This window comes from Pleurodeles waltl, chromosome 8 (genome assembly GCF_031143425.1).
Source record: "Pleurodeles waltl isolate 20211129_DDA chromosome 8, aPleWal1.hap1.20221129, whole genome shotgun sequence".
In the NCBI taxonomy this organism is placed as follows: Eukaryota; Metazoa; Chordata; class Amphibia; order Caudata; family Salamandridae; genus Pleurodeles; species Pleurodeles waltl.
The window spans coordinates 552,663,738-552,689,231 of record NC_090447.1 but is presented as its reverse complement, the minus strand read 5'-3'; the positions used below and the strand labels follow the sequence as shown (position 1 = coordinate 552,689,231).

The window sequence follows — 25,494 nt, the reverse complement described above, 5'->3', positions numbered from 1 at the left end:
CCCCCCAACACACAAAAAAACAAAACAAAGGAAAGAAAGAAAAATTGCTGCTGTCTTTATGGTGTCGGTCAATCTGCCCCCAAGGGGGGCAGAAATGGCATAAAATATATTGCCCCCTTTGGGGGGCAACCCTTGCCCAAAGGGCCCCCCCCTTCTGCCCCCCCCCCCCACACACACGATCCCTGGCACTAAGTGGATTCTGCCCCCCCCCAGAAATACCCAACAGTGCTTTGTCCCCTTTGGGGGGTGACCCTTGTCAAAGGGGGTGCCTCCCCCCAATACCAAAAAAACTAAGGAAAGGAGAGAAAAATCCCTGGCGTCTTTATGGCTTCTGCCCCTCCTGGAGGTAGATGGGCCTAAAAACAATAGGCCAATCTGCCCCAAAGGGGTGCACAAATGGCATAGATTATATTGTCCCCTTTGGGGGGCAACCCATACCCAAGGAGCCGCCTCCCCCACACCCAGAAAGCACACACACACATGATCCCTGGCGCTAAGTGGATTCTGCCCCTCTTGGGGGCAGATGGGCCAAAAAAAAAAAAAAGGGCCGATCTGCCCCAAGTGGGGAAGAACTGCCCAGTAGTGCTTTTTGCCCCGTGGGGGCGCCCTTGCCCAAGGGGCCGCCCGCCAACACAAAAAAACCTGCCACAAAACCAATCCCTGGTTTCTAGTGGCTTCTGCCCCCTTGAGTGCAGATCGGCCTAAAAATAAAAGCCCGCTCTGCCCCCAAGGGGGGCAGAAACGGCGATAAATATATTGGCCCCCCAAGGCGAGTGACCCTTGCCCAAGGGATCGCTCCCCACACTGTATTTTCTCTCGCTCTCCCTCTCAGACATCGAGAGAAAGGACAATTCTCCTCCCTTCTCCCCCCTGTCCCCCTCCCCAAAGGAAAAACATTCCTCCTTCTTTGATGCGCTGGAAGCAAATGGTGATTCCATGTCCAACCCTGACTTGAGAGGGTTGAGGGGCAGCCCCCTGGGGGAGCGCTAGCGCTTCCCCCGAGGGCCGGTCCCAGGACGTAATAGTTACGTCTGTGGCGCCACAGACGTAACCATTACGTCCTTGGCGGGGAAGGGGTTAACATGCTCAATTTTTCAACATAATCTACATGTTGACATTTAGCCTCCATCTTACAAAACAATAAGCTTGCTCAGTAAGGGGCCATATTGTAATGGCTGCACATTTTAATATAAATAAAATACATGTCAGCCTACAGAGTGGTCAACCACAATGACAACAGTATTTTTGTGTGATCTGTCAGAACATCATACTTTCTATTAGAGATAAAGAAAAGCTAGCAAGCAAGGAATAAAAACAAATTAAATGACAACTGTCACGATGTTCAGGACAACCTTCTGCAAGGCAAGTTTTCCAGCAAGAGATAAGGCTGTCCACAGAACCCAATAATCCTACAGGATTTGGGTAAAGTCCCTGAAGCTTTTTTTTTTTTTTTTTTCTCTCTTTTCCATCCATCCATCCATAAGGGAAATTCCTCTTGAGCAGCATGGCAGTGCCTTCTCTTCTTACGATGCAGACATATTCGGGCTAGTGAGCTGTGCTCAGGTTCTTCACTTGTGAAAGCTAATTTGTCATTGCTACCACTAAAACTATATTATCTATACCTAAAATTTGGCCACCCAGATTTTCCAAACAAGATGTATTGCATGCTTTGCGGAGTACCATATAGTAAGTATGATCTCCCCAAGCTCCTTACAGGAAAAACGAAAATGGTAGAAGACTTCGTGTTTTTTTTCTGTCAAGCAATAGCTTTCTTTAAACACTGCCCTCCTCTCTGACCAAAAACATTCTTCCCATAAAGCAAGTAATACCAACTACTTCCACTCATACTGGCAGCATCCCATGGGAAAGGGATCTATTGAGTTTGTACAAGAAATACAACTAAACAAAGACGTGAGGAACAGCCATCCACTCCTATTCGTGCAAGGAAATCAATTCCCTAATCTACTGTCTTTGTCTAAGTACCCTTTGAAGCTTGGGCTCACGCATATCGCCATTGTAGCCACATTTGCATAACATTTGGATTTCACTCCAGCTATGAAGGTGACCATTATCTCAAAAAACTCCAATTGAAAAAACTATAAAATATTTAATCATGCTTACCTCAAAAGCTATTACAAAATTACATTTTGATAATTAGGTATTAGACCGGACACAAATGATCTTGGGTAGGTGCTACCAGATCCACTTTATTAATTTAAGGCCACATTACTCCTTTATTTATGAGAGAAGGTGCTACAGAAAGGCTGCCAGTAGTTATCATGTCACACTGGTAATGGACAACATTTAGGTTTGGGTATAAACTGTCCTACTCTATCACCCACTGGCGTAGCAAGTCCCATCAGCCCTAATGCAAGGAAGGAAAATGATTTCCTCATGCAACTGTTAAGTAGTAAAAGATAAGAGTAATAGGGTTGCAGTGGACCCTGACCAATTCAGGGCTGTTAGGCACTGAACCTACTGCACTAATGATAGCTGCATCCCTGCCACCTCAAAATAACTGAGTATCTTCTGTTTTTAAATAAATATATGGGTTGTACTAATACTGTTAGCTTATAGTGGGCCATCTAATAATAAGTTAGACCCCTTATTTTCGATCTTGTAGCTTGGCACAATGTCAGACATGATGAAAACAGGATACACTGAAAGTGAATAGAAAGCCCCAATCACAGCAAGAGACCAAAATCTCCATTTTCAATCAAGTAAATCATATTTAAGTCTCTTTTTTCCAAACCAAGATCTGTTGATAACTGTGCAATTATGTGAGGAAAAGTGTACTAATGAAAATGCAGGTCTATGAAAGTTTAGCTTTGTTTAATAGTCTGTGGCACAGAAGTGCTGTAGGATACCAAATGAATAAGTCCATTAATCTCTATTCACAGAAATCAAGAAGAAGTATCCCCAAGTCCACCTCTGTTGAATCCACCTACCCCTCAGTCTACAGATAGTCAACCAACAACTGGAGAATCACACACCCCCAAAAAACGAAGAACTGAACCAGATATTTTGCAGTCTTTGAGGCGTTCTACTCGGTACTCTACCTGTGACGTGCAGTCAGAAAGTAGTGCATCACCACAATCTAAACGGCGCTACCCTGAAACACCTGCTTCAATGCCTAAGTTGTTTCTGCACCTGGATAAAAGTAAGACCATCTGTAAATTGTACAATTAATCTTGCTGTTATTTCTTTTTATGTGCTTACCCAATATCTGGACATCTATAAATGCCTAAGTTACATCTCCTTTAAGAAAAATGCAATGACATCACTGTCCCCTTAGTAGCTCTCTTTGCCCTTCCAAATGGTTCATGCTCAAACTGCCTGATTTCAACACTTTATGTGTGACTGGAGCTGCTGCGGTTGCATTTTGTTTGATTTTCCCCTGTATTGTTAATCTTTATCTGATAGAGACTTGTAGCTGCAGTTTCCTTACCTTTGAATTCGCCCAAGGCGTCAGACTGGATCCAGAAAATGTTTCATGAGTACTACTGTGCACCGGTTGGTGGCATCGGCTGGCTCCACGTGACGTCTGCTCCGGAAGGGACGTCCGCTTCACCTATTATAGGTGCCACCTCGGCGCGCGGATTTCAGTTATTTTCTTTTTTGCATCAGCCAGCGCAGATCTGGAGAAAACCTACCCCCCTCACTTTTTGACAGGATTTTTTGGTCCCTAAAGCTGCTACCAGCCCAGCAGCCGACTCCATGTTGCATGACTCCTTGGAGGTCTCGGTCGAGAGGAAGGTCCTGGGATCATTCCAGGAGTCCCAAGTCCTTTTTGTCCCATTCAAAGTCACCGTGACATTCAGGTAAGAGGCAGAAAAAAATCAAGAAGTTGAATCACTCTTCGAATACTCCTCGTCTGTTGGTCGACGCAACAAAAGAACATCTGCATTCGAGGAAGGGTTCTTCAGAGCCTATGCCAGGGCCAACTCCACTCATCTCCACCTTTCCAGGAGCTGGAGTGACCCCTATTCAAGTTAAAGAATTTTATGGGGCACTGTGCCCCGTTTTTAAGCTGGCTGACCCCTCCGGACCTTCTTCGGGTCCCGCAGGGTCAGAGGGGGCCCCATCTTGTTCAGCGCCTGCGGCTCTAACCACGGCTCCGATGGATCCAATCATGAATCCAGACCATCCCCTCCCTGGCGCCAGCCCCACAGCCGATGCTCCTGGTGCTGCCAGTGCCCATCAGCGGCACTAGCACCATTGTGAATACTGAATCCAACGTGGAGCAGGGGCTGTGTCGACCGATGCCGATTTTGGCACCAAAAGGATCCTTCCGTCCTAGGTTGGTGCCTCAGCCTTGTTCTGAAGGGCTAGGCCTCGGGTAAGAATGGGAGGGTTCCCTGAACCCTTTAGAATACCAGTAAGAAGAACAGGATATGAACTGGTGTGAGGAACTGGGAGAGATACGAGCATTCTTTCTCTGCCTACTGTCACCATGGAAGAGGGAGCTACCTTTGCTATGGTGGTGAAGAGGGCCGCTGAGGTCCTGGACCTCGAGTTGCCCTCAGTGGCTATCAAGACCAACGTCTTGATGGAGGTGCTGCAACCGGGATCCTTCTCCCCTGAATCCTTGTTCTCCTTCAGCAAAGCCCTCACCAACGTCCTTCTGGGAATCTGGTCCATGCTCAGCACAGGGGCTCCTGTGAATATGACTATTGCCCGCTGCCACTGCCCTGCCCTGCCCCAGGGGACCCAAGCTTCCTCACCCAACACCCTACCCCAGAGAGTTTGGTGGTCCAAGCTTCTGCTTCCCACAGCCCGTTCCCTGCCGCACCCCCAGACAGAGAATCAAAGAGTCTTTTACTCCCCTGCACATCCCTCCAAGGAAGGGGAGCGACTCCACCATCTCGGCCCAAAAAGAGCATTGTCGTTCTGTTGGGATCGAGCCAAAGAGTTCCGGGTGGACAATCAACCCTTTGCGTGCTATGTTGGAGCGAAGAAAGGTCCCATGGTAGAAAAACGGACCATCTGTAAGTGGGTTGTTCTCTGCATCAAGTTTGTTAGGCTAGGGCAAAAAAGCAGCCACCTGAAGGCTTACGGGTTCATTCCACCAGAGCTAAAGCTGTGACCACTGCATTATCACATGGAGCCCCAGTCCTAGATATCTGCAAGGCAGCAATGTGGGCTTCCCTGCAAAGGTTTACCAAGCACTACTGCCTGGACAGTCCAGTCTGTAGAGACAGGCATTTCTCCTGTTCAGACATCCAGGACTTTCTGGTTTAAATTTGATCGCAGACCCACCACCGGGGATGGCATTGTTTGGGTACCTATTCAAAGATAAGTAATCTACGGCTGGAAGTCTCTATCAAATGAACAAGTTACATACCTTCCGTAGCGCCTTATCTGGTAGAAACTATATCTAGCCGCAGATTACTTTCCGACAAATGCATTCTCCCTGCTCTGCAAACAGATTTCAAGAGTTAGTGCTCTTCATGGCTCAGCGCTTCTGATGTAGAAAGTCTGAAAAGTAACTTGTGTCAGCACACCGAGGTGGCCGGTATATAGGTGATGCGAGTGTCACTTCCTGCATGGACAACGCACCCACCGGTGCACAGGGGTACTCACGACAAATCTTCTGGATCAGTCTCACGCCTGGGGAGAATTCAAAGCTATGGAATCTGCGGCTAGATATAGTCTTTACTAGATAGTGATACCAAAGGAAAGTAACTTGTTCATCTGATGGAAACTTCTAGCTGCAGATTCCTTATCTTTAGAATTTCCAGGTGTCAGCTTGGTTTAAGGAACTTTTGCTGAGCAATACCCCTGCGTGTGTCATCAGGTGGCGTCATTCGGATCCGTGTAGCGATGTCACCATCGTTGGAGCCATCTGTGATGTCAAGGTCACCTATAAAGGCATTACCCAGGCATATGTACGTCAGTTCTTTAACTGACACTCTGGTTAAGGACAGATCCAGAGTAGAGCTACCACACTATCTTTTTTGACAGGCCTTTTACTACCTTTTCGTCAAGTGTTTTTCGTCTGTGCGTAGGATGGCTTTGAGGAAGACGGGATTTAAGTTGTATGGCTCCTGCCATCAGGCCATGTCGGTAACGGAGCCTCATCAGGCATGCCTTTGGTGTCTTGAGCGCGACCACGACTTGAAGTCATGCTCGGACTGCCAGGCCATGGCTCCGAAAGCTTTGAGGGTGTAAGAAGCTGACATGCTGTGTGGTGAACACCTATGGTGTTTGCACCTTATATCAGGTCCAGGCAACCCCTATTAATCAGTGAGACAGTGTCTAGGAAGCCAGGACTCTCTAGTGGCAGCTGTGGTGAGCAGCCAAGACTTATCTAGGAGTAAACAAGACTTTTTCAAGGCTGTAAGATGTATATGCAAAAGAAAACATATGTTTTCTCAATCGGATATAGCAAGCGATGAACAGGAAATCTAATTCACTAAAGTCACCAGAACCAGAGATCAGTGTTTGGAGTGCTGCAAGTGCATGAAGTATGTACATAAAGAATTAACACATCAGTGAACACATGCAAACCCACATGCATCAAATAGAAAAAATCCCAAATGATACCGTAAATGGCAAACTGAAAAAAAAAACACCAGTGTCCACAATCCAAAGTTGTAAAGTGTATAGAAAGTGAAGCCAACTCCAGGAGACATGTCTTTCTATGTACGGCACACAAGATCCAAAGTGAAAAAGCAAAGTTGACAAAAGTAACCTACCCCAAGATTGGTTATGTGTAAATATTATCCAAGTTTTCACAAGTTTTGTTTATAGTTCTAGTACGAGGAAAAATCTTGGTGATATGAAGATTATGTCCATAAACATCCGTCTTGTGTCACTAAATAACCCATGCGACCATGATAAGCCTAAGAGAAAATAAGTGAAGGAAACCACAAAGCTAGTATAAAAAAAGAAAGATTATAACCACAGAGAAATCTCCACAAAATATGGGGAATGTCAATCGCAAAGTGTTAATAACTCCACAACGCAGACAGCATCAAGTATACGGAAAATCAAATTTCCTGAAGAAAAAAACAATATTGTGACGGTTGGAAAACAGTAAAGTGATAGATGAAATAGCTATCTTCAACGACAGCCAAGAACATATACTAAGGTATACCATACATATATGTTGCCACAAACGTAATGAAATGAAATAATAAATGGAGAAAACCGAGAGAAATGTATTCGTCCATCACATCCAAATCAATTCGCCAGTGCGTGGGAGGTAAAAATGTTGTAGAAAATATGGTCACAGTGAAAACATTGTATCTTAAGCGGACAAACTGTCCTCATAACAAGATCTGCAAAGTGGTCTGAAGAAGTACAAATAGCAGTATGAAGATTGCGGTCACAATGTATAAATGACATGTAAAACATGCCATCTTAAAGCTAGTAATTGGCACTTACAAAGACTTCGTGTTTGAGAAACCTATGTCGTACATAAAACATTTGCATCCCAAGAAACATATATTAAAAAGTAAAGACCAAGATGTAACGGCAATATAAAGGAACAATCGCGCTTCTTACCTTAGGGCATCGTGAAAATGCATGTCTGGCAAAAATTTGCTACACGGTTGCCGACATTTTGTCATGTATATATAGAGAAATAATGAGCATAGAAAAAGGACTGTGGATACCCGGTAAATACAAGATGTCAGTGAGTGTGTAATGTGAACATACGGAGAAACAACGAACCGCACAGAAAGTGTCTATGAGACCAGTAGGTCAAAAACAGAAACTGCACCACGTAATGTAAATACGATTACCAAATGCGGAACGCACAAAACTCGTTTGTAAGGCCAGTGAGTCAATAAAAAACAAATAGTGCACCGCATGCTGGAAAGAAGAGCATGCAATTATGCATCCACTCGAACAAAGTTCATACATCACATGTGAGCATGACAATCAAGAAAAACAAATGAATTATAAATAATACAATAAGAAAAAAAGGACGATGGTCTGTAATATTTGAGAAAAACATAATAGTTGGCACCCAAAGGAACATTTCTTACCTACAATGACTGGCCAACAAATAATATAGCTTCAAATGTAAACCTGTAATAACACTGGATGCAGTTGAAAAGATAACAACATAGTACAGTACCGTATGAAATTTGTGCATACTGTTTGCTCTTTTTACAATTTACGTATACATAGGAAGTGCGAACCGACTGCACAGCCACTTTGTCTTTGTAATTATATTATCTAAGAGGAGTGTAAAGCACTTGTGTAGGAAGCTGGCTCTGTGTACATACTATGTCAAAATGAGACATAGTGTCCACAGAGTGCAGGGGTTCCCCAGAGGCTTAACAGAGGATAAAGTAGATAATACTAATGATGTCTTTTGTGGTAGTGTGGTTGTTGGACCTGGTCCTTTTTAGAGGGTCATCCCCAAAATGTTGGCCTTCCTCCTCCTATTTTTTCTGACCCTTTTTATTGACATTAGGGCTCTGGGCACTTGCCCACTGCTGATCAGTGCTAAAGTGCATGTGCTCTCCCTTATAAACTTGGTATGATTGCCTTACACCTGATTGGCACATTTAATTGACCTGTTAGTCCCTTGTACAGTGGTATCCCTATACTCCGGGCCTGTAAATTAAATGCTACTAGTGGGCCTGCAGTGCAGCTTGCACCACCCAAAGAAGTAGACTTTCAAACCTGTCTCAAGCCTGCGTGCGCAGTTTACTGCCACTGGGACCTGGCATCTACATTTACTTGAAAGGCCTGGAACTCTCTTTTTACTACACATAAGTCCCCCGTAAGGTAGGCCCTAGCTAGTCCTATGGGCAGGGTGCTGTGTGGGTAAAGGCACTACATGTGCCTGGTTTTGGGGCCTGTCCTGGTAGTGACAAACAGTCTATTTGGTTTCTCACTGCAGTGAGTGCTGCATTACTCATAGGATTGCATTGGAAATGCCCTTCCTTATGTCTAGGGGGGTATTGTCTGATCAGTGGGGGGAAGCGTAGGCATGTTTGGCATAGCAGTAATGGTAGTGAGAACTGCTGCCTACTGGTGTAAGTCGATTTTTCGTTATCATTATAGAAATGCCACTTTTAGAAAGTGCAAACACAATAGATGATGGACGGAATGCAAAGCAATCAAATCAAACATTTAACCCCAGTCACAGATCTGGGTTTAATCCATCAGGTTTTTTTGCTTGCCATGCCATTCCAGTTTGGACCCAGCCGTATGCAAATCTGTCTTGACCCTGTTCCCTATGGGAACAGTCCAGCCCGAACTGTCAGGTCAGGTCCTCCCCGGACCAGAAAAAAGCATCACAGGACCAGCTTCAGTGTATCACCCTTTAACAGCCAGGCTAGCTTGAATCTGGTGGCATAGCAAGCACAGGACCCACGTCTGGGCATACCCTGCAATGGATTAAACCCAGATCTTTGTGGCTGGGGGTGAATGTTTTGCATTGTTCAGCATTCCACCAATCATCTGTTCTTTTTGTATTTGTTGCCCCAAGTGGGAAGGGCATGCCCAGAAGTGGGTCCTGTGCTCACTGTGCCACTGGATTCAAGCTAGCCTAGCTGATGAAGGGTGATACCCTGAAACCGGTCCTAGGATGCTTGTTTCCGGTCCAGGGAGAACCTGGCTTGGCATTGGACTGTTCCCAAGAGGAACAGGGTCAAGACTGATTTGCATATGGCTGGGTCCAAACTGGGTGGCGCGGTGAGCAAAGAAATTATGGATTAAACCCAGATCTTTGTGAATTGGGGGTGAATGTTTTGCATTGTTCAGCATTCCGTCCATCATCTGTTCTTCTTACTTTTAGAAAGTGTTCTTTTTTCTGTGCTTATGACTCTGGTGTTTTGCAGCTTGACTCCAATCTACGTCTGGGGCGGAGGGACAGCTGGGCTTTGTGCATACTTTTCAGACAGCCTGTACACAGGGAGGGTGGAGGTGTCAGACTATTCAGCATCTGCATCCTGAATAGTCTTCCTGGGCTGGGAGAGGGAGAGGGAGAGGGAAGGCACACCTGCATTTGTTAAGGCTGTGTCCTGGCCTCACATAAAGGGCTTGTTTACACTCCACTGATGCCTGGAGCCTGTGCTGGAGGAGAGAGGGGTCACTCATGTAACCAGTTAGTACTGATTGGAACCCCTTCTCTTCCTTTTGTGGAGACTGCGCAAAATGAGTATAAGAACAGGTGGTCTTCCCCCCACATTTTTAGAGCACTTTTGGAAGTGGGACAGAACCTCTGCCAGAGAGGCTACTGGACTGCACAAAGGACTCATCTGGACTGCTCTTCTGTTTGTTGCCCTGCTGACCAACTTCCCCCTTATGCTTGGACTGGACTGGCTATTCTGGACTGTTTGAAGAGATCGCCCATACCTGCCTGGTCTCCCTGTTCGCTACTGCCTATCTTTCTGTCCCACTGAGTGCCTCCATGGAGCACAGCATGTGAAGAGGGCTGCTTTCTGCTCCTTGGTACCTCCTTGTATCACCGCATGGTGAGCGCTACATCGTGATATCCCCCGAGCGCTGTGGATTCTGTATATAACTTGCTGTGTTTCCTTTGTGGTGAACTTACTGCATCACGAGTGATGAGTGTGTTGTGCAGTTGCTTTAAACATTGCCTCTGGGATAAGCCTGACTGCTCGTGCCAAGATACCAAGGGGGTGAGCAGGGGTTATTTTGGGTGTGTAACTCCCTCGCCGTAACTAGAGTGGGTGGGTTCTGCCTGGCTTAGGTACATACCCTAACTAACCAGAAACCCCATTTCTAGCAGTGTTTGAGCAGTTAAGCTTAACCCCTTAGCTGCTGGGCTTTTTCCTGCGATGTCAGATATTTGAAAGCAATATACCGTTATGTCTGCTGGACTCTTCTGGTTGCGGGGATATAAAGGGCTTGTAGGTTCATCAAGAACCCTAGGTACCCAGAGCCAATAAATGAGCTGCACCCTGCAGTTGGTTTTCATTCTATACTGGGTATACAGCAATTCATTTGCTGAAATATGAAGAGTGAAAAATAGGTATCAAGAAAACCTTTGCATTTCCAAAATGGGCTCAAGATAAGGTTTTAAGGAGCAGTGGTTATTTGCACATCTCTGAATTCCGGGGTGCCCATACTAGCATGTGAATTGCAGGGCATTTCTTAAATAGACGTCTTTTTTTACACACTCTCTTATATTTGGAAGGAAAAAATGTAGAGAAAGATAAGGGGCAGTAACACTTGTTTTGCTATTCTATATTCCCCCAAGTCTCCTGATAAATATGATACCTCACTTGTGTGGGTAGGCCTAGCGCCCGCGACAGGAATTGCCCCAAAACACAACGTGGACACATCCCATTTTTTGACAGAAAACCGAGCTGTTTTTTACAAAGGGCCTACCTGTAGATTTTGGCCTCTAGCTCAGCCGGCACCTAGGGAAACCTACCAACCCTGTGCATTTTTGAAAACTAGAGACCTAGGGGAATCCAAGATGGGGTGACTTGTGGGGCTCTGACCAGGTTCTGTTACCCAGAATCCTTTGCAAACATAAAAATTTGGCCAAAAAAAACACTTTTTCCTCTCATTTCGGTGACAGAAAGTTCTGGAAACTGAGAGGAGCCACAAATTTCCTTCCACCCAGCATTCCCCCAAGTCTCCCGATAAAAATGGTACCTCACTTGTGTTGGTAGGCCTGGTGCCCGCGACAGGAATAGATCACACAACGGTCAATGTTGGTCCTTACATGAGGCAGCTGTTGACCCTGGGGTGATCCATTCCTGACGCAGGCACTAGGTGTAGGCACTCACGTGGGGTAGTGTTTTTATCAGGACAGGTGAGGAATCACTGGGTGGTAGGAATTTTGTGGATCCCAGCATATTCCTGTAGTTTGTGTGACAGAAATGCGAGAAAAATAGAGTTTTTATTCAACATTTCAGCTTTGCAGGGTATTCTGGGTTAGAAAACTTTGGGGAATCCACACAAGTCACACCTCTGTGGACTCCCCCGAATGTCTAGTTTCCAGAAATGTTCGGGTTTAGTGTGTTTCTCTATATGGCCGCCGAACCCAGGACCAAAAACACAGGTGATTGCCTTACAAAATCAGTTTGTTTTGAGATAGATAATTTTGATGTCTCCACAATACGATTTGGGCGGTGGAATTAGGGGCTGAACTAAATTGGGGAGCTCCCAAGAGATCTCTCTCTCTCTCTCTCTCTCTCTGTCTCTGTCTCTCTGTCTCTCTGTCTCTCTGTCTCTCTGTCTCTCTGTCTCTCTGTCTCTCTGTCTCTCTGTCTCTCTGTCTCTCTGTCTCTCTGTCTCTCTCTCTCTCTCTCTCTCTCTCTCTCTCTCTCTTCCCCCCCCCCCCCCCCCTTGCCGCCGCATTCACCTACTCTCTGGGTTGGGCTAACCCACTATTACCCAGTTGCACAAACAGCTTGCGAAGGGACAGCAGGACTGTCCTCATCACGTCCCTCATAATGTACTGGAAGAGGAGTTATTGAATATGGGACTCCTCCGACTGAAAAATCACTCCCAGAGTCTGCGCCATTGTCCTGTCCCTCAGATGCTGTCTCAGTATCTGATGTCTCAGTCTCTGATCCTATGCCAGAGCTGTCCTCTATAACCCGAGTGACGGCAGCAGTCATCCATCAAGATGCCATCTCTGCTATTGGCTAAACTGTTGCTCTAAAACACTAGCCTGCTTAGACAGTCACAAAATTGATGGTGTGTGTGAGATACGTGCAACAGTAGAGGCCACCTTACCTGCGCTTCTTCCCTCAATCAGCATGTTCTTTCAAGACACTCAAAAAACACCTCGTCACATACCATTCGTCACAGTCTTTTAGCACCTCCTGCGCCCAGTCCAACAATCATTATTGGTGCTCCCACTCCCTCCTCCTCGGATTCCCTCATTAACACCCAACAAAAGTGCCCTTCATCTCTCCATAGCCACCCTCCACCCTGCACATACATTTCATTTGTATTATAGCGCAGGTAATGGCTGACTTTACTAATGTACTCAGCTATTTACATAAAATACAGATTTGCTCTTTGCAGTAGGCATATAAACCTTCTGCGCTTCTTTATGGCACTAAAACTGCCACTAGACAAGTCTGACCCTTTTGTAGCAGAAACATAATCACAATACTCACTTGACTTTTTTATTGCTGCCTAAAAGCTACAGTTGAAAAGCGTCAGTTGAAGTATGTGCATTGCTTTGAACACGCAAGCTGCAACTGCAAGACAACTGGTGGCAAATCTATATATATAGATATATATATATATGTTCAATGGCATGTGTAGCTGCAGATACACATGCTGTGCATATCCCGCCATCTAGTGTTGGGCTCGGAGTGTTACAAGTTGTTTTTCTTCGAAGAAATCTTTTCGAGTCACAAGATCGAGGGACTCCTCCCCTTTCGGCTCCATTGCGCATGGGCATCGACTCCATCTTAGATTGTTTTCTTTCCGCCATCGGGTTCGGACGTGTTCCTCTTCGCTCCGTGTTTCGGTTCGGAAAGTTAGTTAAATCTCGGAAAATTCGACGGTATTGTTTGCGTTCGGTATCGGGTTAGTTATAGCAGATCGACACCGAATAAAAGAAAAGCTCCGGTAGCCCTTCGGGGCTTCTATCCCCCCGGCGGGGCCTGGTCGGCCCGACCGCGTGCGTCTTCAAGGCTCATGGAACGGACCCCATTCCGCGTCTGCCCCGAATGCCACAATAAGTATCCTTACACAGATCAGCATTTGGTCTGTAATTTGTGTTTGTCCCCCCAACACAAAGAGGAAACTTGCGAGGCCTGTCGGGCATTTCGTTCGAAGACGCTACGGGCCCGGAGAGCTCGAAGGCTTCAAATGGCATAGACGCTGTCAGGACACTACGACGTCGAAGAAGGAGACTTTCTCCATTGCAGACTCGGACGAGGCCAAAAGTGAGCAGCCGGCGAAAACCGTGAGTAAACCTGCCCCGGCCAAAACTCACGCCAAAATCATGAAGGCCCAGGGGACGCCACCGCCGGCAGGCCATGGCTTAACCCGTAAACTCGGTGACCAACCATCGGCACCGAAAAAGGGCACACACGTGTCGAAGACATCCTACTCCGGTCGAGATACCGGCACAGAGTATACTCGACACCGAGTTACCGGCTCCGAGCAAAGTCGGCACCGAGAGATCGGCACCCCGAAACCCAAAAAGGTGGCTTCGGAGCCGAAAAAGACTGTGGAAAAAGTTTTGGTGCCGAAACACCCAGCATCGGAGCCGAAACAAAGTTCTTATTCCGAAGAACAAGGCCTTTCAGCACAACTACAGGGCCATAAATTTGGACAAGAATTAGAGATGGGGGAGCCAGACTATACACAAAGAAGGCTCTATATTCAAAAAGATACAAGGAAAATAAGAACTCTTCCCCCTATTAAAATGAAAAGGAAACTTGCTTTCCAAGACACAGAGAAACAGCCAAAAGCAAAGGTGGCGAAAGAAAAAACTCCACCACGTTTTTCGCCACAACCATCGCCACAGCACTCACCGCAACTATCACCAATTGCAACACCCCCTATGATGCAATCTGCAACGCACACAGGGATGACCCAGGATGACCCAGATGCATGGGATCTATATGTTGCACCAGTATCTGACAATAGCCCAGACTGCTACCCGGCAAGACCGTCACCACCTGAAGACAGTACTGCTTACATGCAGGTGGTGTCCAGAGCAGCTACTTTTCACAATGTAGCACTGCATGCTGAACCTATTGAGTATGACTTTTTATTTAATACTTTGTCGTCAGCACACAGCCAGTACCAGAGTCTGCCGATGTTACCAGGGATGTTAAAACACGCAAAACAAGTGTTTCAAGACCCCGTCAAATGCAGAGCCATTACACCTAGGGTGGAAAAAAAGTACAAGCCTCCCCCTATGGACCCTGTGTACATCACGCAACAACTAACACCTGACTCAGTGGTAGTAGGCGCAGCACGCAAAAGGGCAAACTCAGACTTCAGGGGATGCACCACCACCCGACAAAAAGTCGAAAGTTTGATGCAGCGGGGAAAAGAGTTGCAGCACAGGCAGCCAATCAATGGCGCATTGCCAATTCACAGGCTTTATTGGCAAGATATGACAGGGCTCATTGGGATGAAATGCAGCATTTTATTGAACATCTTCCCAAAGAGTTTCAAAAGCGTGCACAGCAAGTGGTGGAGGAGGGCCAAAGTATCTCCAACAACCAGATACGATCGGCAATGGACGCAGCGGACACAGCCGCCAGAACTGTGAATACAGCAGTCACTATTCGGAGACACGCATGGCTCCGCACCTCCGGATTTAAGCCAGAGATCCAACAGGCTGTGCTTAATATGCCTTTTAATGGACAACAGTTGTTTGGGCCGGAGATGGATACAGCTATAGAGAAGCTAAAGAAGGACACTGACACGGCCAAAGCCATGGGCACGCTCTACTCCCCACAGAGCCGAGGCACCTTTAGAAAGCCACACTTTAGAGGGGGGTTTCGAGCCCAAAGCACAGAACCCTCAACCTCACAAGCCAGACCCACATACCAGGGCCAGTATCAAAGAGGAGGTTTTCGGGGACAATATAGAGGTGGACAGTTCCCTAAAACCAGAGGGAAATTCCAAAGCCCAAAGACCCCACAAACTAAACAGTGACTTCAATGTCACAAATCCCCAACACATAACACCAGTGGGGGGGAGACTCACAGATTATTACAAAAATTGGGAAGAAATAACTACACACTCGTGGGTCCTAGCCATTATCCAACATGGTTATTGCATAGAATTCCTACAATTACCACCAAATGTGCCTCCAAGAACACACATGTCCAAACAGCACTTGGATCTATTACAACTAGAAGTCCAAGCGTTGTTACAAAAAGAGGCAATAGAACTCGTACCCAACCATCAGAAAGGAACAGGTGTTTATTCCCTGTATTTTCTAATACCCAAAAAGGACAAAACTCTGAGACCCATCTTAGATCTCAGAACACTAAATCTTTACATCAAATCAGATCACTTTCACATGGTAACACTTCAAGACGTGATCCCCCTGCTCAAACAACAAAACTACATGTCAACATTAGATCTAAAGGATGCGTACTTCCATATACCCATACATCCTTCACACAGGAAATACTTGAGGTTTGTAATCCAAGGAGTACATTACCAATTCAAAGTGTTACCATTCGGGATAACAACAGCACCAAGGGTATTTACAAAATGCCTTGCAGTAGTAGCGGCACATATCAGAAGACAGCACATACACGTATTCCAGTATCTAGACGATTGGTTAATAAAAACCAACACTCAGAAACAGTGTCTTCAACACACAAAATACGTCATAGAAACCCTTCACAAATTAGGGTTCTCGATAAACTAAAATCACACTTAAAACTGTGTCAAATACAACAATACTTAGGAGCGACAATCAACACAAAGAAAGGGATTGCCACTCCAAGTCCACCAAGGGTACAAGCATTCCAAAATGTAATACAAAGCATGCACACAAACCAACAATATCAAGTAAAATTAGTGTTAGTGATGAAACTTCTAGGCATGATGTCTTCATGCATAGCCATTTTCCCAAACGCAAGATTACACATGCGGCCCTTACAACAGTGCCTAGCGACACAATGGACACAAGCACAGGGTCAACTTCAGGATCTAGTGTTGATAGACCGCCAAACACACACCTCGCTTCAATGGTGGAATCCTATAAATTTAAACCAATGGCGGCCCTTCCAAGACCCAGTGTCTCAATACGTGATCACAACAGATGCTTCCATGGTAGGGTGGGCAGCACACCTCAGCCAACATAGCATCCAGGGACAATGGGACACTCAGCAAAAACAACTTCATATAAATCAACTAGAACTACTAGCAGTGTTTCTAGCATTAAAAGCATTTCAACCACTAATAGCCCACAAACACATTCTTGTCAAAACAGACATGACAACAATGTATTACCTAAACAAACAGGGAGGCACACACTCAACACACTTGTGTCTCTTAGCACAGAAGATTTGGCATTGGGCGATTCACAACCACATTCGCCGAATAGCGCAATACATACCAGGAATTCAAAACCAGTTAGCCGACAATCTCAGTCGAGATCACCAACCGATCCACGAATGGGAAATTCATCCCCAGATACTACAAACCTACTTCCAAAACTGGGGAACCGCAAATAGACCTATTCGCAACAAAAGAAAACGCAAACTGCCAAGACTTTGCATCCAGGTACCCACCGCCTCACTCCAAGGGCAATGCGTTATCCCCTTCACTGCGGGCGTCGGCCCCTTTCTTACGAGGCCTTCTGAAAGTGTTTCCTGGCCCCCGATCGCAGCACAGCTGCGATCGAGGGCCAGGAAACACCACTAGACGCCAGGGATTTCACTTGAAGGGCGGGGGGTCGGCCCCCCTTGGAAAACGGGCATAAAAATTCTGGCACCGTGCCTTTAAGACCCTGAGCACCTCCAGTATCCCACCATGCCTCAGGGGTGAAGGAGAGGTGACAGTTGGTTCACAAGTTAGGTCAGTTCTTTTTTCCGGCTTCTTCTGAGAGGATCCTGGAGCATTGAGCTCTCAGTTTTTCTGAGTTTTTCTCAGAAAAATACTTCAGAACCGTGTTTTTTCCACCTTTGCTCGACATCTAACATCTTTGTCTGAGTCTGGAAGTTTTTTCCTGACCGAAAAATGCCTTCCCTTTTTGTCAAGTGCCCTTCCTGTGGGAAGAAGAAGGCCCAGTCAGATCCACACACTCTCTGCATTGTGTGCTTGCCTCAGAGTCACTGCCCTGACACTTGCAAACACTGCAAGAACATGTCAACTCTGAAGGACAGGGAGAAGATCAGGCTTCATGGCCTTCATGAGAGGCAGAAAACATCATCCTCCTCGCTTCCCAGGCAGCCAACAAGCCATTCTCAGGAGAGACAGGCTAGATCGACGTCAGCAGGTAGGAAGATACCTGTTTGTTCCCCGTCGACGTCGTCGATGCCACCATCTCACCGTCATAGATCGCCGTCGAGCCATCACCGGCGTGCCCATTCGCCGCCGAAGGCCTCGCACCCCTCGACGTCAAGGAAGGCGACTTCAAAATCGCCTCAGCGGCGAGAACGAGGACATCCGCCGTCGGCGGTCCACCGCTCGACGGCGAGGCACACGACGGCAAGCAGGTCGCGGTCAAGGGATCGCCGGTCAACTTCGAGGCACTCGACGTCGAGGCCAGGGCAACCTGCGGCACTCCCTTCGACGTCGTTACAGCTGTCGACACAGGTTTTACCTGTCTTGCAGGGAGCAGAGCATCGCCTTCCGCCGGCGGATAAGACCACTCCAACATCTCCGGTGGTCTCCATAAGAAGTGGTTCATCTCGGTCGAGAGCTGCATCGTCTGGGCATGTCTCGCCCATCAACTTGTCACCGAGGTGGTTGGAGAGCCTTAATAGACCGACTGCCTCCCCAGACTCGCAGTATTCGAGGATGTACTCTCCTTCTGCCTCTCTCCCGAGAACACCATCGCCAACAGCGCGAGCAGGACGGGCTCGTTCTGCTTCTCACCAGTCGACCACGAGGCCTGGGCGCTCTGCTACAGCATCTCGAAGCAGGTCACGCTCCCAGAGACGATCTAGGTCACGGTCACGACATCACAGGAGGCCTCCCTCTTGGTCATCGTCGGGGTCCTCCGTCAGACAATACTCCCCCACCTTAGCGGATTCTCCACCAGCTAGGGATTCCCCGGTGGACGACATCACTACCTTTCACGGGGTGCTTCTCAGGGGGCACAAAAACTAAACATAGAGGTTCCAGAACCTTCAACCTCCTCATACGTCATTTTTGAAACCCTGCAACATAGGGCGGTTTCAAAAAAGCTGCTGCCGCTAGTGCCTGGTCTGTTGCAACCAACCATGGACACCTTTTTGGCACCAGCCACCCTCAGATCAGCTCCTGCTAGGATCTTGAAAAAATATAAAGCACCTGAACAAGATCCTTTGTTTCTCAGGACGGATCCGCCGCCGGACTCAGTCATATTGGACGCAGCCCGAAAAACACACTCAGTAGCATCATCCTCCACGGTTCCACCTGACAAGGAGAGCAGACATCTAGACTCTCTGGGGAGGAAAATGTGTGGCACGGCGGCTTCTATGATGAAGGTCTCCAGCGCTTCTGCACTCCTAGGCAGATATGACCGTTCACTTTGGGACTCTCTGAACAGGTTCACAGACAAATTGCCTAGGGAGGACAGGCAGGATTTCCAGGAGATCCTTCAAGAGGGATGTCTGGTCTCTAATCAGATCATCAGCGCAGCAGCAGATGGGGCAGACTTAGCTGCACATGGGTACGCACATGGGGTTTGTGCAAGAAGGTCTTCCTGGTTGAGACTGACCGGATTAAAGCAGGAAGCGTGTCCTAAATCTTCCGTTCAACGGGAACTCGCTGTTTGGTACCCATACAGACGAAGAGATGGCTTGCATGAAGACTGAAGTCGATACCATGAGGGCATTAGGCCTGGAGAGAAAAAAGGACTTCAGTCGAAGGTATAGGCCTTACGACAGGCGCCCTTTTCAGCAGAGGGTTCAAACCCCTCATTGGTCCCAGAGGCCACAGCAGAGGCAAGGACGCCCGCTTTTTCAATCGCGTAAGGCCACGAGGGACCGAGGGTCAAGTAGACCACAGCAGTCCACGCCCAAAACTCCAGCAAAACAATGAGGACCCGCTTCCCTTAACACTGTGCACCACTCCGGTGGGGGGAAGTATCACAGAGTTCATTCACGAGTGGCGTGGTATAACAAAAGACAAATGGGTACTCAACATTGTCAAAAATGGGTATTCTCTTCTTTTCCGACAACCTCCACCGCACTTGCCACCAACCAAATGCAATCCGTCTCACGTCAGCCTATTGCGCAAAGAGGCTCACGCCCTTTTACGGAAAAAAGCAATAGAAAAAGTTCCAGTCGCGCACAGAGGGAAGGGGGTATACTCCCGTTATTTTCTGGTAGCGAAAAAAGGCCGAGAGGGGGTTTTCAGACCGATTCTGGACTTACGACTACTGAACCAGTACATAAAAAAGCAAAAGTTCAGGATGCTGGCTCTCCACCAGATTTTCCCTCAGCTACACCAGGGAGACTGGATGTGCTCCATCGACCTGCAGGATGCGTATTTTCACATCCCGATCATTCCCAAGCATCGGAAATTCCTACGCTTCCGGATAGCCTCACAGCACTATCAGTTCAAGGTGTTACCATTCGGCTTGAAATCTGCCCCTCGCGTTTTCTCAAAATGCGTAGCAGTGGTAGCGGCACATCTAAGGAAGCAAAAAATCTTCATTTACCCATACCTAGACGACTGGCTACTGAAAGCCTCCTCTCCGAAACAGGCGAGAAGCCATCGGGACATTGTGCTCAGTGTTTTCAGCTCTATAGGTCTACAAGTCAACTACCAAAAGTCCACCTTGATTCCAACGCAAAATCTCCACTACCTGGGGGCAATACTGGATACAGAGCTCGAAAGAGTGTATCCTTCGGAAGAACGACTATTATCAATAAAGAGAAAATGTCAAGACCTGCTGAAGTCCGACGCACCTACGGCCCGTCAGGTGACATCTCTACTGGGCTCCATGGCCTCATGCATTTTCATTGTCCCGAATGCCAGGCTACATATGAGGCCTCTCCAAGAGGCGCTAGAAAACAACTGGAACCAGAGCACAGGCCGCTGGGAGGACAGGGTGCGGCTTCCGATAGGAGCACAACAGTTGTTGCAATGGTGGATGCACAGGCCTCACCTGTCAGTAGGAGCTCCGTTTCACCAGGTCATCCCATCCGACACTCTGGTAACGGATGCATCTCTTCAGGGATGGGGAGCTCATCTAGGTCCCCTTCAAGCTCAGGGCCTGTGGTCCGACCACGAAAGAGAGTACCACATCATCCTGCTGGAGCTCAGAGCAGTCCATCTGGCTCTCAAGTCTTTTGCTCCATCGATTCAGGGGAAATCTCTCCTAGTACAAACGGACAAGACGATCACAATGTATTATTTGAACAGACAATGGGGGAACGAGATCCCTACCCCTATCTCGGGAGTCTCAGACAATCTGGCATTGGCTCCTAGCGAGAGGAATGTTGATTACAGCGGTTCACCTACCAGGTCAACAAAATGTGGAGGCGGACTTCCTGAGCAGACACCTCGAGGACGCCCACAATTGGGTCCTGCACGACGAAGTCGTCGAAGACATCTTCGCTCAATGGGGTCGGCCTCCATTGGATCTCTTCGCAGACGAGGTAAACAGGAAATGCCCAGACTTCGCATCCAGGTTCTACCGTCCGGGATCTCGAGGGAATGCCCTGTTGATCGACTGGTCAGGGATATTTCTCTACGCCTTTCCCCCGATCCCCCTCATACCGGCGGTGATCAACAATCTTTACAGATCCAGCACCAGGATGATTCTCATAGCTCCACTATGGCCTCGTCAGTTCTGGTACACAGATCTCCTCAACCTATCGGAACAACCTCACAGGAGGCTGCCGTGCAGACCAGATCTCCTTTGCAGGCTGGGGGGCAGGATACTTCACCCCAACCTATCCTCTCTGAGCTTGACGGCATGGCTCCTGAATTCCTGCAGTATGGGCACCTAGGGCACCTCGCAGGAGTGCATGAACATCTTGAAGGAGTCCAGACGACCTTCCACGCAGCGTTCTTACGTGTTCAAGTGGAAGAGGTTCTACATATGGTGTCGTCAGCAAGGTCAGAATCCTATACCTGCTGAAGTCCGACGCACCTACGGCCCGTCAGGTGACATCTCTACTGTGCTCCATGGCCTCATGCATTTTCATTGTCCCGAATGCCAGGCTACATATGAGGCCTCTCCAAGAGGCGCTAGAAAACAACTGGAACCAGAGCACAGGCCGCTGGGAGGACAGGGTGCGGCTTCCGATAGGAGCACGACAGTTGTTGCAATGGTGGATGCACAGGCCTCACCTGTCAGTAGGAGCTCTGTTTCACCAGGTAATCCCATCCGACACTCTGGTAACGGATGCATCTCTTCAGGGATGGGGAGCTCATCTAGGTCCCCTTCAAGCTCAGGGCCTGTGGTCCGACAACGAAAGAGAGTACCACATCATCCTGCTGGAGCTCAGAGCAGTCCATCTGGCTCTCAAGTCTTTTGCTCCATCGATTCAGGGGAAATCTCTCCTAGTACAAACGGACAAGACGATCACAATGTATTATTTGAACAGACAATGGGGGAACGAGATCCCTACCCCTATCTCGGGAGTCTCAGACAATCTGGCATTGGCTCCTAGCGAGAGGAATGTCGATTACAGCGGTTCACCTACCAGGTCAACAAAATGTGGAGGCGGACTTCCTGAGCAGACACCTCGAGGACGCCCACGATTGGGTCCTGCACAACGAAGTCGTCAAAGACATCTTCGCTCAATGGGGTCGGCCTCAATTGGATCTCTTCGCAGACGAGGTAAACAGGAAATGCCCAGACTTCGCATCCAGGTTCTACCGTCCAGGATCTCGAGGGAATGCCCTGTTGATCGACTGGTCAGGGATATTTCTCTACGCCTTTCCCCCGATCCCCCTCATACCGGCGGTGATCAACAAACTTTACAGATCCAGCACCAGGATGATTCTCATAGCTCCACTATGGCCTCGTCAGTTCTGGTACACAGATCTCCTCAACCTATCGGAACAACCTCACAGGAGGCTGCCGTGCAGACCAGATCTCCTTTGCAGGCTGGGGGGCAGGATACTTCACCCCCAACCTACCCTCTCTGAGCTTGACGGCATGGCTCCTGAATTCCTGCAGTATGGGCACCTAGGGCACCTCGCAGGAGTGCATGAACATCTTGAAGGAGTCCAGACGACCTTCCACGCAGCGTTCTTACGTGTTCAAGTGGAAGAGGTTCTACATATGGTGTCGTCAGCAAGGTCAGAATCCTATACTGGCTCAGGAGGAGGTCATACTGTCTTACCTACTCCATTTGGCAAAATTCGGTCTGCAGGTATCATTTATTAAGGTACATTTATCTGCCATTACAGCCTATCGTAAGTCACCTTCTCAGGAATCCTTTTTTACGAGACCAGTAGTCAAGGATTTCTTAGAAGGTTTGAAAAAAGTTTTTCCACCCATTCGGAAACCCTCCCATCCATGGGAGCTGAACATAGTGCTATCAAAACTTATGGGCCCTCCTTTCGAACCTATACATAAAGCCTCTTTGCAACACCTTACGTGGAGATGGCTTTTTTGGTAGCCATTACTTCCGCGAGGAGGGTCAGTGAGATTCAAGCTTTGTCCTCCAAAGAACCGTACACACTCTTCCACGAGAATAGAGTGGTTCTACGAACTCACCCATCATTCCTACCGAAGGTGGTGTCAGAATTTCACATCAATCAAACTATTTCTCTACCAACTTTTTCCCCAATCCGGAGACTCCGGCGGAGTAAGCTTTGCACTCCCTAGATTTGAATAAAATTTTACTTGGATAAAACCAAGCTAATTAGACATTCCAACCACTTGTTTATAAATTATGGTCATTTGAGAACAGGAGAGGCAGCATCAAAACGAACCATATCTAGATGGATAGTTTCTTGTATTGTTAATGCATATCAATTGGCTAACAAACAACTACTTGCTGGACCTAAGGCGCATTCAACAAGAGGAAAGGCGGCTACTGCTGCCCTCCTTAATAATGTCCCAATCTCTGAAATTTGTAAGGCTGCTACATGGAAGTCTGTACATACATTTACTAGACATTACTGTTTGGACTCAGACGCAAGCGCAGACGCCCAGGTTGGGCAAGCTTCTCTGAGAAATTTGTTTGCATGATACATATCTATTCCTGCATTTCTATCGGACGGTCCGCAGAGTCAGGGGATGGGCTTGCTAATCTATTCAATATTTATGACTACTGATGAGGATCCCCTGGAAGAGAAGGATAAGATACCTGTAAATCCTAGTTCTCTTCCAGGGGTATCCTCATCAAAGTCATAAACAACCCACCCTCCTCCCCGGATGCACGTCTCCTAGAAGTGCAGGTCAGTCTATCTTTCGAATCTGCTACACAGCTTGTCACCGTAAAAAAGTACTGACCTAACTGTGAACCAACTGTCATCTCTCCTTCACCCCTGAGGCATGGTGGGATACTGGAGGTGCTCAGGGTCTTAAAGGCACAGTGCCAGAATTTTTATGGTTCTCCTGTGTTAACCTGCATGCAGCCTATTGGCTAAGAATGCTCCATTGTTTTTCAATGTAGTTTTTTCTTTTTTCTCTGATGTTATTACTGCTTATTTCCCTAGGCCCAGTTATGGGGCTTTGGTAAATATTATTTCTCTTGTTGTAATTTTGAAAAAAACTCCATAGAAATAAAGCATTTTAGCCTGTTTATAATTATAGTCTGCATTGCTGTTTTACACATGTATATATGAGTTTAGTATGAAAATTTGTCTACTAAAAATGCTATATATATATATATGTTTCGTGCATATTTCATACTTTATATGTGTGTATTTTATATATGCTCCGGGGTCCCCTCACAAGGGCGGGAATATTCAATGTTTATGACTTTGATGAGGATACCCCTGGAAGAGAACTACGATTTACAGGTAAGTAACTTATCCATATATGTATATATATATGTTCGATGGCATGTGTAGCTGCAGATACACATGCTGTGCACAGTCCGCCATCTGGTGTTGGGCTCGGAGTGTTACAAGTTGTTTTTCTTCGAAGAAGTCTTTTCGAGCCACGAGACCGAGGGACTCCTCCCATTTCGAGTCCATTGCGCATGGGCGTCGACTCCATCTTAGATTGTTTTTTTTCCGCCATCGGGTTCGGAAGTGTTCCTTTTCGCTCCGTGTTGCGGGTCGGAAAGTTAGTTAGAATCTCGGAAAAAAATGTCGGTATTGTTTGCGTTCGGTATCGGGTTAGTTAGAACCAATCGACACCGAATTCTGGTGGTCCTTCGGGTTTTTTCGATCCCCCGTCGGGGCCTGGTCGGCCCGGCCACGTGCGACTTCAAGGCTCATGGAACGGACCCCATTCCGCTTCTGCCCAAAATGCCATCACAAGTATCCGTATACGGATCACCATCTGGTCTGTAACTTGTGCTTGTCCCCCGAGCACACGGAGGATACTTGTGAAGCCTGTCGAGCGTTTCGGTCGAGGAAGACGCTGAGAGACCGAAGAGCCAGGAGACTACAAATGGCGTCCACGCCGACAGGTCAAGATCGTTTCGAGGAGGAAGAAGAAGCTTTCTCCGTCCACGAGTCGGATTCGGAAGAACTCGACGCCGAAGAAACAACCAAAACCGTGAGTAAGACGTCAAAAATCAAGACTCACGAGAAGTCTACAAAAGCCCAGGGGACGCCACCGCCAACAGGCCATGGCTTAACCCGAAAATAGGTGACCCATCCAAGGCACCGAAAAAGGGCATGCTAGTGTCGAAGTCATCCGACTCCGGTCGAGATACCGCCACACAGCAACCTCGGAGCCGAGACAGCGGCTCCGAGAAAACTTCGGCACAGAGACAGCGGCACCGAAGAATTTCGGCACCGAGACACCACGCCGAA

At 47.5% G+C, this 25,494-nt stretch overlaps 1 protein-coding gene across 1 annotated transcript in view; it reads left to right on the top strand.

Moving 5' to 3' along the window:
- MSL3 (MSL complex subunit 3) overlaps positions 1–25,494 on the top strand; it is a 151,230-nt gene that overhangs the window by 82,998 nt on the left and 42,738 nt on the right. Inside the window, exon 9 of the mRNA XM_069204614.1 lies at positions 2,901–3,160. Coding sequence (XP_069060715.1) covers positions 2,901–3,160 — 260 coding nt within the window. The remainder of the gene's footprint in view (positions 1–2,900; positions 3,161–25,494) is intronic.